This window comes from Halichoerus grypus, chromosome 3, assembly GCF_964656455.1.
Source record: "Halichoerus grypus chromosome 3, mHalGry1.hap1.1, whole genome shotgun sequence".
NCBI classification, from domain to species: domain Eukaryota; kingdom Metazoa; phylum Chordata; class Mammalia; order Carnivora; family Phocidae; genus Halichoerus; species Halichoerus grypus.
The window spans coordinates 168,234,741-168,246,985 of record NC_135714.1 but is presented as its reverse complement, the minus strand read 5'-3'; the positions used below and the strand labels follow the sequence as shown (position 1 = coordinate 168,246,985).

At 37.2% G+C, this 12,245-nt stretch overlaps 1 protein-coding gene across 6 annotated transcripts in view; it reads left to right on the top strand.

Annotated features, from left to right (window-relative positions):
• PSD3 (pleckstrin and Sec7 domain containing 3) overlaps positions 1-12,245 on the top strand; it is a 586,658-nt gene that overhangs the window by 164,749 nt on the left and 409,664 nt on the right. Inside the window, exon 1 of one of the 6 annotated variants that reach the window (XM_078069542.1) lies at positions 5,911-6,019. The exons of 4 other annotated variants lie outside the window; for them this stretch is intronic. Coding sequence is in view for 1 of the 2 variants with exons in the window: in XM_078069541.1 (XP_077925667.1) it covers positions 6,322-6,352 (31 nt within the window). In the remaining variant the exon portion in view is untranslated. Of the gene's footprint in view, positions 1-5,910; positions 6,353-12,245 lie in introns of those variants that run through there. One more of the 6 variants, XM_078069541.1, reaches the window with a different exon arrangement.

Sequence of the window (12,245 nt, the reverse complement as noted above, 5' to 3'; positions counted from 1 at the left end):
TACTAAAAATGATGTTTACATGGTTTATATTAGTAAACAAGAACATGATATGAGTGTTATTATAAATAATACAATCAACAAGAAAAAAAGGTTCAGATCCCCAAACTGTGCTAGATTAAAAGACAGGAATGAAGTATAATCCAGTGTGAAATAATGATTTTGTTTGTTTCCTTCTGCTGTTCTGTATATTCATATTTGGGCTGGCAACTAATTGCTTTTCTTTTTTTCCCTTACTTTGGCCTGAGGGATGTTTCTTGCTCTCCTGATCTTCTAATCGTGTGCCAGCCAGGTTTCTTCAGCTTTATACTCTTGATCTGTAAGAAAGCAGTTAATATCCTATATACTCCCAAATTAGGGTAAGGATGTTTTCCTTAAAAACTTATCAGAGGGGCGCCTGGGTGGCTCAGTTGGTTAAGCGACTGCCTTCGGCTCAGGTCATGATCCTGGAGTCCCAGGATCGAGTCCCGCATCGGGCTACCTGCTCAGCGGGGAGTCTGCTTCTCCCTCTCCCACTCCCCCCTCTTGTGCTCTCTCTCTCTCTCTCACTCTCTCTCTCAAATAAATAAAATCTTTAAAAAAAAAAAAAAAACTTATCAGAAAAAAAGGAGTGGTCTTATACTCAAGTTGTTAACTGTTTCTGTATTAGAGATGTTTTGATTATTTTGAATAACAAAGAACTTTTTGGAGAAAACACATTAGCTTGGAACAACTATAGATAATGCTATTGGGATGTTTACAGAAATCACTAAAACATATTAAAAAAAGGAGAAGAAAACATATCTAACACATGTTTAGTAATTATTACTGGGGAAAGATCCTAGAGTTGTGTCAAAAGTCATTGTAATCTAGCTTTTTAAAGATGACTTCCAAAGGTTACATTGTGAGGATCACCTAAAGTGAATGGATACTGTAGATTAGGATAGAATTTCCACTTACAGCATCACACAGATTTAAATATTGCTGTGTCGCAACTTAAGACAGAATTGAAGATATAATATAACTCTATGGTAGCAAAGATCCTAATAACAAATTGCATATGAAAAGCTTGAATAAAATAATTCTCTGAAATGTAAGTGAAAAAAAGCTAATATTTTTTAATTGCTTTATGTGGTATGTTGTTAAATAAATATACAAAATTAACATAAAATATCAATATGCACAAAATTAGTATGAATTATGTGCAAATTTGTACAAATATGGACAGATTAACAGTAAAAGTGCTAATAGAGAAAGTGAGATTGATTAAAAACAGTTCTTTTTTAGGAGAAGTAGAGAGAGAGGAGGGGCAGAGGGAGAGGGAGAGACTCTTTTTTTCTTTTTTTTTTAAAGATTTTATTTATTTATTTGACAGAGAGAGAGAGAGCAGGAACACAAAGCAGGAGGAGTGGGAGAGGGAGAAGCAGGCTTCCCGAGGAGCAGGGAGGAGGGAGAGACTCTTAAGCAGACTCCACACCCAGTGTGGAGCCTGAAGTGGGGCTTGATCTCACAACTCTGAGAATGTGATCTGAGCCGAAATCAAGAGTTGGATGCTTAACCAACCAAGCCACCCAGGCGCCCCAAGTCTATTAAAAATTTTAAGATTTTATTTGAGCAAAAATTGATTTAAATCATACAGCATCCAATATAGAAGATAGAAACGAGTTCCAACTTGTATAAAATGGAAGTTTTTTTTTTTTTTTTTTAAAGATTTTATTTATTTATTTGACAGAGAGAGACACAGCGAGAGAGGGAACACAAGTAGGGGGCGTGGGAGAGGGAGAAGCAGGCCTCCCGCAGAGCAGGGAGCCCGATGCGGGGCTCGATCCCAGGACCCTGGGATCATGACCTGAGCCAAAGGCAGATGCTAACGACTGAGCCATGCAGGCGCCCCTGAAATGAAAGACTTTTATTGGCAAAAGGGAATGGGAACAAGGAGGTTATAGTAGGCAACAAAATGGGTTGGTTACTGCAAAGTTACCTTCCTATAGGGGTGGCTGGTGTGTGTGAGGCGTATTTCCTAACTAGTACTGATTAGGTGGTTCCTTCCTAAGTGACTGGATTAACATTACAGTTCTGGGAGAGCCAAAACTGTAATTAAGTTCTGTCTCAGTTTGATAATGTAGAGTTTAGCAATAAGAGATTCCGTTTGGTGCCTGTTTTTTATTTTTTTTATTTTTTTATTTATTTTATTTTTTTATTATTTTGTGTTGTCTTGTTTTTAACATAAGTTACATTTCACCTTGGAGTGATTTTTTTTTTTTAACAGTATTTCGGAGTATAAAGCTCTGACTTCATATCAGTCTTGGTGTATTGCCCACCCCTCCTCTCTGCTTGGATTTATTGGATTTATTTCATGTTATATCTTCCTAGATTCTATTTATCTGTATGTGAAGCTTAAACTTTCAGATGTACCTTACAATAGAGACAATAGACTAATATATAAAAACTAAATTTTTGTAATCCTGAAATAGGCATTGAGGTTTTTTGTTTTTAAGATCTAAGAACCAGACTTAAAAAATAGACTGGAAACTGGCTCCTTATTTATTGGAATTTGCTCAGTGAAAGAAAGTTAATTCAAATAAGGAATTATAGTTATCAGTTCTTCCACATGGATTTAGGAATTAATAAAAACTAACAAAAAATGATATGGTGATAAGAATTGGCATCATAGTCAGTCTTGATTTGTGAAAAAGGTCTAATTCTAAAATCTCATACTTAATTGGATAAATTTGCTTGCCTGTCTGTATTATTTTGTTTGAAGATTTTGAGAAATAACACATATATGAAAGAACAATTTATTACCTACAGCTTGTCATTTCTGAACTAAAGGGGCAGTGCCAGTGACATGAAAGTGGAGAAATACCTTACTGATTTGAAATTTTGTTCTTAAGGAATGTGTAGTTGTTCATTTCTCTTAAAACTTTGTTATAAAATTTGGACTGGGCATTTGTGTTATCAGGTATGGTAAGACACACAGACATGGAAATAATTGTCATGAAGGATGAAGTTTATACACACAGATCCCTAGAAACAGGAGGCATAGTTGGTGTGCAGGGCCACATGGGGAAGGAGGCAGAGGGAGTCAGGGAGAACATGGCCCAGCTTTTAACGTGGTTTTTGCAGGAAGGAATGGGCAAGCAGTGAAGTTCCCTGAGTATGTTTAGGATTGGATAGTTTGAATAATTTCATGGGTTCTGGTCTATAGTGGTAGGTCCTAGTTGTCCAGTACAAGGCCCTGGAGTGATTTAGGGCAGGGGAGATATTGGTTTAAGAGTGTGAGAGATTTATGTAGGAAATGGGGTGTGGCTATAGATTGGTTTGTATATCAAAAGTGTACTCCCATGGGAGTCCATTGCTATCTCCAGGAAATAGCTAGTGGGGTGGGGGAGGGGTGCTTTGCCTCAAGATCAAAGTTTCAAATGCCAGAGCATCAGTTATAGCAAATAAGAAGATATAGTCAATATAAACTTTGTGTTAATGTTCAAAATATTTTATAATTTAAATTTCATCTTTGTTTATTAAAAAAATTGGTTGTAGTTAGTTGGCAAGTATACTTTTACTTAGAAAATATTCCTTTAAATTTTAATGAAAAATCTAGTTTTTGATTAGTTCACTCTGTCAGTGATATTTCTAGAAAAACTATTAATATTTTACGGAAGAGGTATAAACAGAATATTGGTTTGGATTTTTTTAATGGTTCTCTACTCTGAATATTTTGGTATTATGTATCCTTTAAGAATAATGGCAGTGTTACTAGATTACATTTGAGACACAAAACAAAATAATTTCAGGATGGCACTGCCGTCAATCTGAATAAAGGGGTAAACTGAGGCAAGCTTGAATTATCAGAAATTGAGTTTATTTGGGGATAACAGAGCAATTGCAATTTGGGCAATGCATCCTGTAGCAAGCTATAGGGGGATCCATTGAGGGTTTGGATCAGCCTGTATCTATGGCCAAGGAGTGCAGAGGCGGAGGGCCAGCCCGAGTTCAAGCAGGTGAGTTCATTGGCTTGTGGGTGGAGAGAGCGTTGTGGCAGATATTCATTGGTCAGGAGAGAAGTCTTGGTCTTCTGTAAATCAGACATTTATAGGAATTAATCTCTTAGTTACTAAGTTCTGTTTTTCTGCGGGTGCCTGTGAGTTTCTCCATTTCATATCCCCTGGTTCCAGTTTAGATTGAAAAATCCTTTCACTTAATCTAGTTATGGACTCATATGCTGTTTTTGAACATACAGTTTTTAGAGATGGTGCCCATGAGAGACTAGAGAATATATAACAAATTTGTTTTTGAGCTTTACTTTTTGAAATAGAAGGTTTTAGAATGTCAGTCCAAGATAGTATTAGTTAAAGCCTAATGTGAAAGGCTAGACGTTTGGAATTGGGACATTTGTGAGGTGGAGACACATTTCTTCGTGGTCCCTGGTAGTTGCAGTTGTATAGTCTTTATAACAGCAGTAACTTTATCAAGCATCCTCATTCTTGTATTTGAGGGTTTTTTTTTCTCCTTTAACATTAGCCTAGTTGCATGCAGATTGGATATATGGAAGAGTAAGGACAGTAAGATGGAGGAGGGACATTTCACGTGCTGTTGCTTTAGCCCTTCAACCCTTTGTTGTTCTGTTTGTAATAGGGCAACATAGCTTCTAAGTTTTGGGAAGTAGTATGTTTTGCTTTTTCTTTCCTGTGGGGTCATCCATTGACTTGGACTTGGCACTGGAGAGGACGCAGGCTCCGAATCTAACAGGAAAGTCATGGTAAATAGCCCAGCCCTCCAGTTAGCCTTGAAACGACCAGAGAAATGTGACCTTTAACTGTGTTTCATAGGATCATGGAGAGTTGCATATAATAGAAAATTGAATTAAATACTTGAACTAAAGGTTTATTTCTGTCCATTGTAAAAGAAGATGAGGGTGGTAGATCTATGGTGGGTTTGGGCATTCTCTGTTTCACCTCCCTAACTAATATTAAGGATGCCTACAGTTTGGGATGGCTGCTTTGGCTCTGGTCCCCTTCCATATTCCCGGCAGAAGAAGTTGGGGAGGGCAAAATGGTAAATGCTCCTGTTTCTTCCCCATATAAGGAGCTTTTTTGAAAGGCATGCCTAATAACTTCCATCTTCCATCTCATAGGGAGTCGGTGATTCATTGATTGGTTAATGTTTATATGAGGCCAGCAGAGGTTGTCCTTTGCTTTTCCAATCAACTCTGGAAAAATAGCAGCTCTTTTTGGAGAGGTTTTTGAAAAGTTGGCAGTTTTAGTAAGAAAATGTGACATTAATACTAAAAGTAATGATGATTATGGGAAACAATAATTAACCTTGAGCTTTTATTATATACTGGTTGCTACTCTGAGTGCCTTATATATTTATATGCTAAGGACCAGTATTACATTATGCTATTCATCTTGTACTGTTTTTCACCTCACTTTTCTCATCTACAAAACTGTTAGTTTTTACGTTTAGTATTTTTATTGAGATTATGTTGAAAGGTACCGCACACATCCAAGGTTCTATTAGTGATGTAAAAGTTTATGCCGTCATATTTAAAACTAGACGTTAATGTCTTTGAATTTTTTATATCACATTTCCCAAGTAATATCAATTACCCATTAAATATTAATTTAATCACAGGAATGATAATGTAATCATCAGTAAAATGACTTGAGATGGCAGCGTCATTTAGCAGTGAGATAAGGACTGGCAAAGCGGGATTTATATCTTCCTACAGCAGTTTTTCAACATTGTATTTGCTTTTGCCTTTTCTGTTTAAATAACACAAGAATTAAACCCTTTTACAGGGAACCCATGCATTTCCTTTCACATATGTCATTCCCTCATCAGAGAAAATGCTGCATAATCCTGAGAGGACAGCCCCACCTCTGATGTCACTGAGGATGGTACAATCCTCTCCGAGCCTTTGCTGGGGTTTCTGCCGCCGCACTGGGGAAATGGTTACATTAAAGCTAACTCCTGTCATCTCAATTATCTCCTTGGAAGTAGTTTTCACAAATATAGAAAAGCCCTACGGTGGTTGTTTTCGGTAAGCTACCAGGGTAGAGAGAGACAGGCAGAAAGAGGGCGAGCGAGCGAGCGAGCGAACAGGCGGCTTAGCCTTTGTGAGAGAGGGACTGAGGCGGCAGCTCCTCTCAGCTAGGGTTTCCAGTGCTCAAAGTGCTTCCATTGACATCACCGTGTGCAGTGCAGGGCAAAAGGGGCTGCCAGGAAATTTGAAACTCATTTGCTTCCAGTTGACTAGAACAGCAGATTTTGAATTAGCTGGTTTTTTTTTTAGCTAACTTTTCTCAAGCATTAAGCTGATGAACTGGGCATTTTCTATGATCAATGGGTAACTGCTGGAGCTACAGTAATCTCTGTGAGTAACCTCTATTTGTAGGTCTATGCAGGCAAATATATTTTTATATATCTATCTCTTGTAAAATGCTGCTGTGAAATGATCCATCTGTATTATTGACTGCTTTTGCTTACTAGTCTTGTCTTTTGACTGTCCCAGTAGGAGACTCCTGGGGCTAGACCAGGTTGTGCTGAATCCTGACATAGGAAAGAGCATACCGCATTATTTAGGGATGCCCATGCCAATATTTTTTTTAACTCCCCAGTCATCAGAAAGATGCCACCTACCCCTCTGAGTGCTTTTGCCCAGTACCTTACCTGGCTTTAACCTGAAATGTTTATTTTAACATCTGACATTGGATTTTCCAAAATTTTTATTTTTAAATAGAAAGCAATATTCTTACCTGTGCTTTTATTTCCTTTCATTGTTTTTGTTTTGTTCAACCAGCTTTCCTGAGAATACAGTTCTCTCAACCTATTTCTCTACTCTCTGTTTGTGATGTATTATATAGAAAGAAGGAGGAAAACAGGCTACCCCTGTAGTTTTAGAAAGACATAATATTGTGGCACTGGACGGGAATAGGGGAGGAGTTTCTCTTAAAGAGCTCAAACCCCTTTCCATCTGCATGCCTAAAGTATGGCTCTGAGCAGCCTAGAAGAGAACCAAGGTTGGCCACAGGGTAGCACCAGAAATGTTCTGTGAACACTGTAGTTAAGGCTGAGATAGTATCCATTGGAGATTTATAATCAGTATTTTAACTCCTCAGTTTATACACGGGGGTGTGTTTTTTGTGTCTATTGAAAGTGTCACTTTTAGAGTAATACAAGATTTATTTTTCTCTCACCAGGGTACTTGACTTTCTGTAAAATTTGCATCTCAGATATACTTGGAATTATTGCTCATGTTAGTTTGCAGCTGAATCCTTAGCAAAACTGTGGGTCTCTTTTTGAGCATGAAAATCACCGAATGCAAATACGAATCAGCTGAGGCTTATTACAGACTGGAGGCTGAGCGAGGTTGTTTACCATTACACCTAACATCTGTCTTGACACGCAGCAGTGTAGAGAAGTCCACAGCTGTAGTTGATCATCACTGCGAGGAACTCCAGCTGCTTGGCATTCATGATAAAAAAAAGAGTTGTGTTTTGTTGTTGTTGTTTTGTTTTCTAAAGATTTTATTTATTTATTTGACAGAGAGAGAGCGGGAGAGCACAGGCAGGGAGAGCGGCAGAGGGAGAGGGAGAAGCAGGCTCCCCCGCTGAGCAGGGGGCCCGATGTGAGGCTCCATCCCAGGACCCTGGGATCATGACCTGAGCCGAAGGCAGTTGCTTAACTGACTGAGCCACCCAGGCACCCCAAGACTTGTATTTTGAAACATCAATTTCAGTTTCTTTAATATTAAAATATCTCATAAAATATTTTATGTAAGAATTTATATTAATACTACCACATTCATATTAACTTTAGCAGAAGAGAGACTGCTGTAAACAAAATTGTGGAATTATTTAAAAGTTTAAACTTTTTTTGCTTTTCAAAATAAAATAACAAAAAGTAAGGGTCAGAGAATTGTTAAAATTGGGTTTTTCAGAGAATAGAATGGTGGTTATGAGGTGCTGGGGGGTGGAGGAAATGGGGAGATGTTGATCCAAGGGTACAAACTTTCAGTTATGAGTGAGTTCTGGGGATCTAATGTGCAGCATAGTGACTGTAGTTAATAATATTGTATTATACACTTTGAAGCTGCTAAAGAGAGTAGATCTTAAATGTTTTCACCACAAAAAAGAGATGGTAATTATGTGACATGATGGAGATGTTAGCTTAAACTATGGTGTTAATCATTTTGCAGTCTATAAGTATCAAATTAACACATACACCTTAAACTTACACAATATTGTATGTCAATTATAGCTCAATAAAGCTGAAAAAAAAGTAAAAAATAAAATTGGGTTTTTAAAAGTGTGAATTCCTAAATAGGAAGGAGTAGTAGAAAATGGATAGAGTGGATGAAATCAGAGGAGCAGCTTTAATCAGAATAAGGCTGAAAGGAGAAGCACAAGGTGTGGATATAAAAAGAAAAGTTATGAGAAGTGGATGACAGTGGAGGAACTTATTGTTTGACAAAAGGAAACCAGCTTTAAAAAACAATGATTTTAAAGCTAGGCTTAAATTTGATTCTTACAGCTTAGTGTTTCTTCTCCACGACAAGAACAGTGTTCTGCACACTTGCAGAGACTTTGGTTTAAAATTAATGGGCTGTTCCTTATCTCAGTCATTTTACCTTCTGTATGCTGGATGCAGTGCCACTCCTTAGCTTGCAGAGCTTCCTCTGAAATTGACTGGGATGGTAAGCTAGTGTCATTTCCCCAGGGATTAGAACTGAACGGGAAAAAATGGTTCTGAGTGTTCAGTTAATTCAACAGTCTCTAGTTGTATGCACATGCTAATAGCTTGTGTAGTAGTTGGCAGGCCTTTTCCTGGGTTTTGCACCATATAAATAAATACCTGAAATATGTGTGTTTTTAGACTTATTAGTAACCAGACAGTAGCCAGCATTCTCTGTGAGTTTTATTAGGGTGAAGGGTATGTACCAAAATACAGTGTACTTAGATTACTCATTTAGTAAATTCTCATTACTCATACTCATTTTCTGTTATTTTTATCATACTAAATATATTTTCCATTGCTTAGTAAAAACAGACTAGATTATTTTTTTAAAGGCAACTTTTTCTGTTGCATTGCAAATCTGAACAACGTGTACATGCATCACTATTACTGGAGGGGTTTATTGATTATTAGACTTAAAAACATTGATCACTGTTATTCACAGTTAAGGATTATAGTTACTTATAGATGAAATGTATTTGAGATTTTTTAGCTCTGCAAGGCTTTTTATACATTTTGTAAACTGGACCTTTGTCTTCCAATTTTTTTTATTGATTTATGAAATTTCAGACTAAAGGGGACAAAGTGGTCACCCTCCTATGTGTGGGACTGAATTCCTGTTTGACAAGTCAGGGGGACTTTAAGCTTATTTCTGTAAAATTTCCAGTGTTAAAATAATTTAGGAATTTATAGTTCTTTTATCACACTAACTCATGATGTAAGTCTTAAGGTGTTTGCTAAATGATATTCATTAAGGAACAGAGTGCCAGTGACATTATTGCATTTTATTTTTATTTTTAAATTTTATTTATTTTATTTTCATATTTTTGCATTTTTAAGGAATATTTTATTTATTTATTTATTTGAGAGAGAGAGAAAACAAGCAGGGGGAGGGGCAGAGGGAGAAGGAGAAGCAGACTCTCCACTGAGCAGGGAGCCCAATGCCAGGCTCAACCCTAGGACCCCCACAGGATCATGGCCTGAGCCAAAGGCGGACGCTTTACCAACTGAGCCACCTTGGCACCCCAACATTATTGCATTTATGAACAAAGTACATGGAAAGGAGAGAAAATAGATTTTTAGTGGCTAAGTTAGCTGCGATTTATAAAGACATGAAAATCTGTTGATTTGAACTCATAAAAAATAGATTACAGACCCCCTAGTGCACTCTTGAAAGTACCTCATCAGAGTGAATTTGTCCATGCATTTTTATTTTACAAGTAATATATCCAGTGACATGTACATTAAAAGTCTGGGAAAATCCTGTTTTTAAAAAATTGAAAAAGCTTACCTTTCCCTCAGCCCTTTTCCTTTAAGCTCTAATGTTATTTCGTTAAGGCTGTGTACAGATGTTTACAATGCTCAAGTTTACATTTGCATTATTTTAGGATTTTATGTTTTTTTTTCATAGGTAGAGTTGAGTCATTGACCATTCACTGTGAGAGAAATTTACTATGAGATGTAAAATAAAGAAGAGATTATATCACAGTAGAGGAGATTCTCTTCCTCTCTTAAAAAAGATTCTAGGATAATTGGAGGGCAAACCCAGATGAGAATGAGCAAGCCCTTGTCTTGTAGGAATGAGAGACTGTATGCTTCTTTAGTTGTTGTCTATTTGGTTGTTTGTTGGACCTTTCAGTTAGGAGGTAGGAACTCTTGGTATTATATTTTATTTTTTATTTTTATTTTCATTTTTTAAAAATATTTTATTTATTCATTTGACAGAGAGACAGCAAGAGAGGGAACACAGCAGGGGGAATGGGAGAGGGAGAAGCAGGCTTCCCGCCGAGCAGGGAGCCCGACTCGGGGCTCGATCCCAGGACCCTGGGATCATGACCTGAGCCAAAGGCAGACGCTTAACGACTGAACCACCCAGGCGCCCCTTGGGATTATATTTTAGAATAAAAAAGTAGCCATTTAAATGTAGTCAGAACAACTTCTAGATATTGTAGTAGATACTGTTGTAGTTCTATGGAGAAGTGCTTCTCATACTTTAATGTGTATATAAATAACCTGGGTTTCTTTTTAGAAATACAGATTCTGATTAGGAAGGTCTAGGGTGGCAACAGAGTCTTCATTTTTTACAAACTCATGGGTGGTATTTGTGTTACTGTCCCAAGGCCACACTGTGAGTAGGAAGATTCTAGGACGGTACTTCCAAATAGAATTTTCTGTGATCACAGAAAAATGTTCTATATCTGTGTGGTGCAATATGGTAGCCACTAACTACATATGGTATTGAGCACTGGATTTTCAATTTTATTTTATTTTAATTAATTTAAATTTAAGTAGCCATATGTGGTTGTGCGTAACATATTGGACAGCATAGCACTTAAAGTAAGACAATCAGTTGAGAAATTTATTCTTAATGGTAATAGCCCCTCTGGGGTCATGTTGAAATCTGGAACGGTGGGCGAGATTGTGTCCTCTTAATTTTACCACTGCCTGAACTTTGTCTGCAATAGACAAGTGCATACAAACTGGATTGCAAGCTCTCTGATGGCAAGAGCCATGTTGGCCTTGTTTGTTGCTTTGTTTTCCAGTGTTGAGCACATACTTGGCTCACAATAAATGTTGACTGAGCAGTTGGAAGAATTAGCTGGCTGTAACATTAGGAAGGACCCCCATGTTTGCAGCAGTCTATTCAAGCCTGTACTGGGGACTAGGGGACAGAAGGCTGATGGCACTGACATGTAGTATTTTGGTTTTGGTAGGTTTCTTTTTGTTTCTGTTTTGAGGTTCTATTAAATGGTATCCTGATGGTTATAGGACACTCTTCATTTATTCATTTATCCAACAAATATATCCATTTTGCTAGGTACTATTGTTCTGGGCTCTGGGGATATAATGAAAAAGAAAGCCAAGTTCCAGCCTTTTGCAGTTTATATTCTCATGGCAACAAAACAAAAACAGTACAAAACAAAAACAAAAAACCTCTTTCTAAACATGACTGGATCCAGTTTCTAGGGAATATGTATGTGTAGAATTCATAATTATGGTTCTTCTGGGGCTCTAGGCATAGACATGACAGTCATATTCTCTTGGGAAACCGACATCCTGTTGCTCAGAATCCCTCATGATAAACCTTTTCACTTGCTTCACATTTCAGCTTCCTGTGTCCTAGTCTGCAGTAGACTTGCCAAATAGTTCTTACTTTTTTCCTTCGACCATTTTCTTTTAAGGACTTTGCTAGCCAGAATGGAAGAAAATCCATTTCATTTACTGGTCCTCAGGATCATTCTTAGAAGGCCACAGTTTTTCTGAAGCCCATCTTATGGAGCAAGCTCATTTCCTTATGATTTGAAGAAAAACAGGTTTTTAAAGTTGAGGTATAATTGACATGTAACATTATATTAGTTTCAAGTGCATAACGATTTGATATTTGTATATATTGCAAAATATTCGCCACAGAACGTGTAGTTAACATCCATCACCATATATAGTCATAATTTTTTTTCTTGTGATGAGGGCTTTTAAGATCTACTCTCTTAGCAACTTTGAAATATATGCTACGGTATCGTTAATTATAGTCA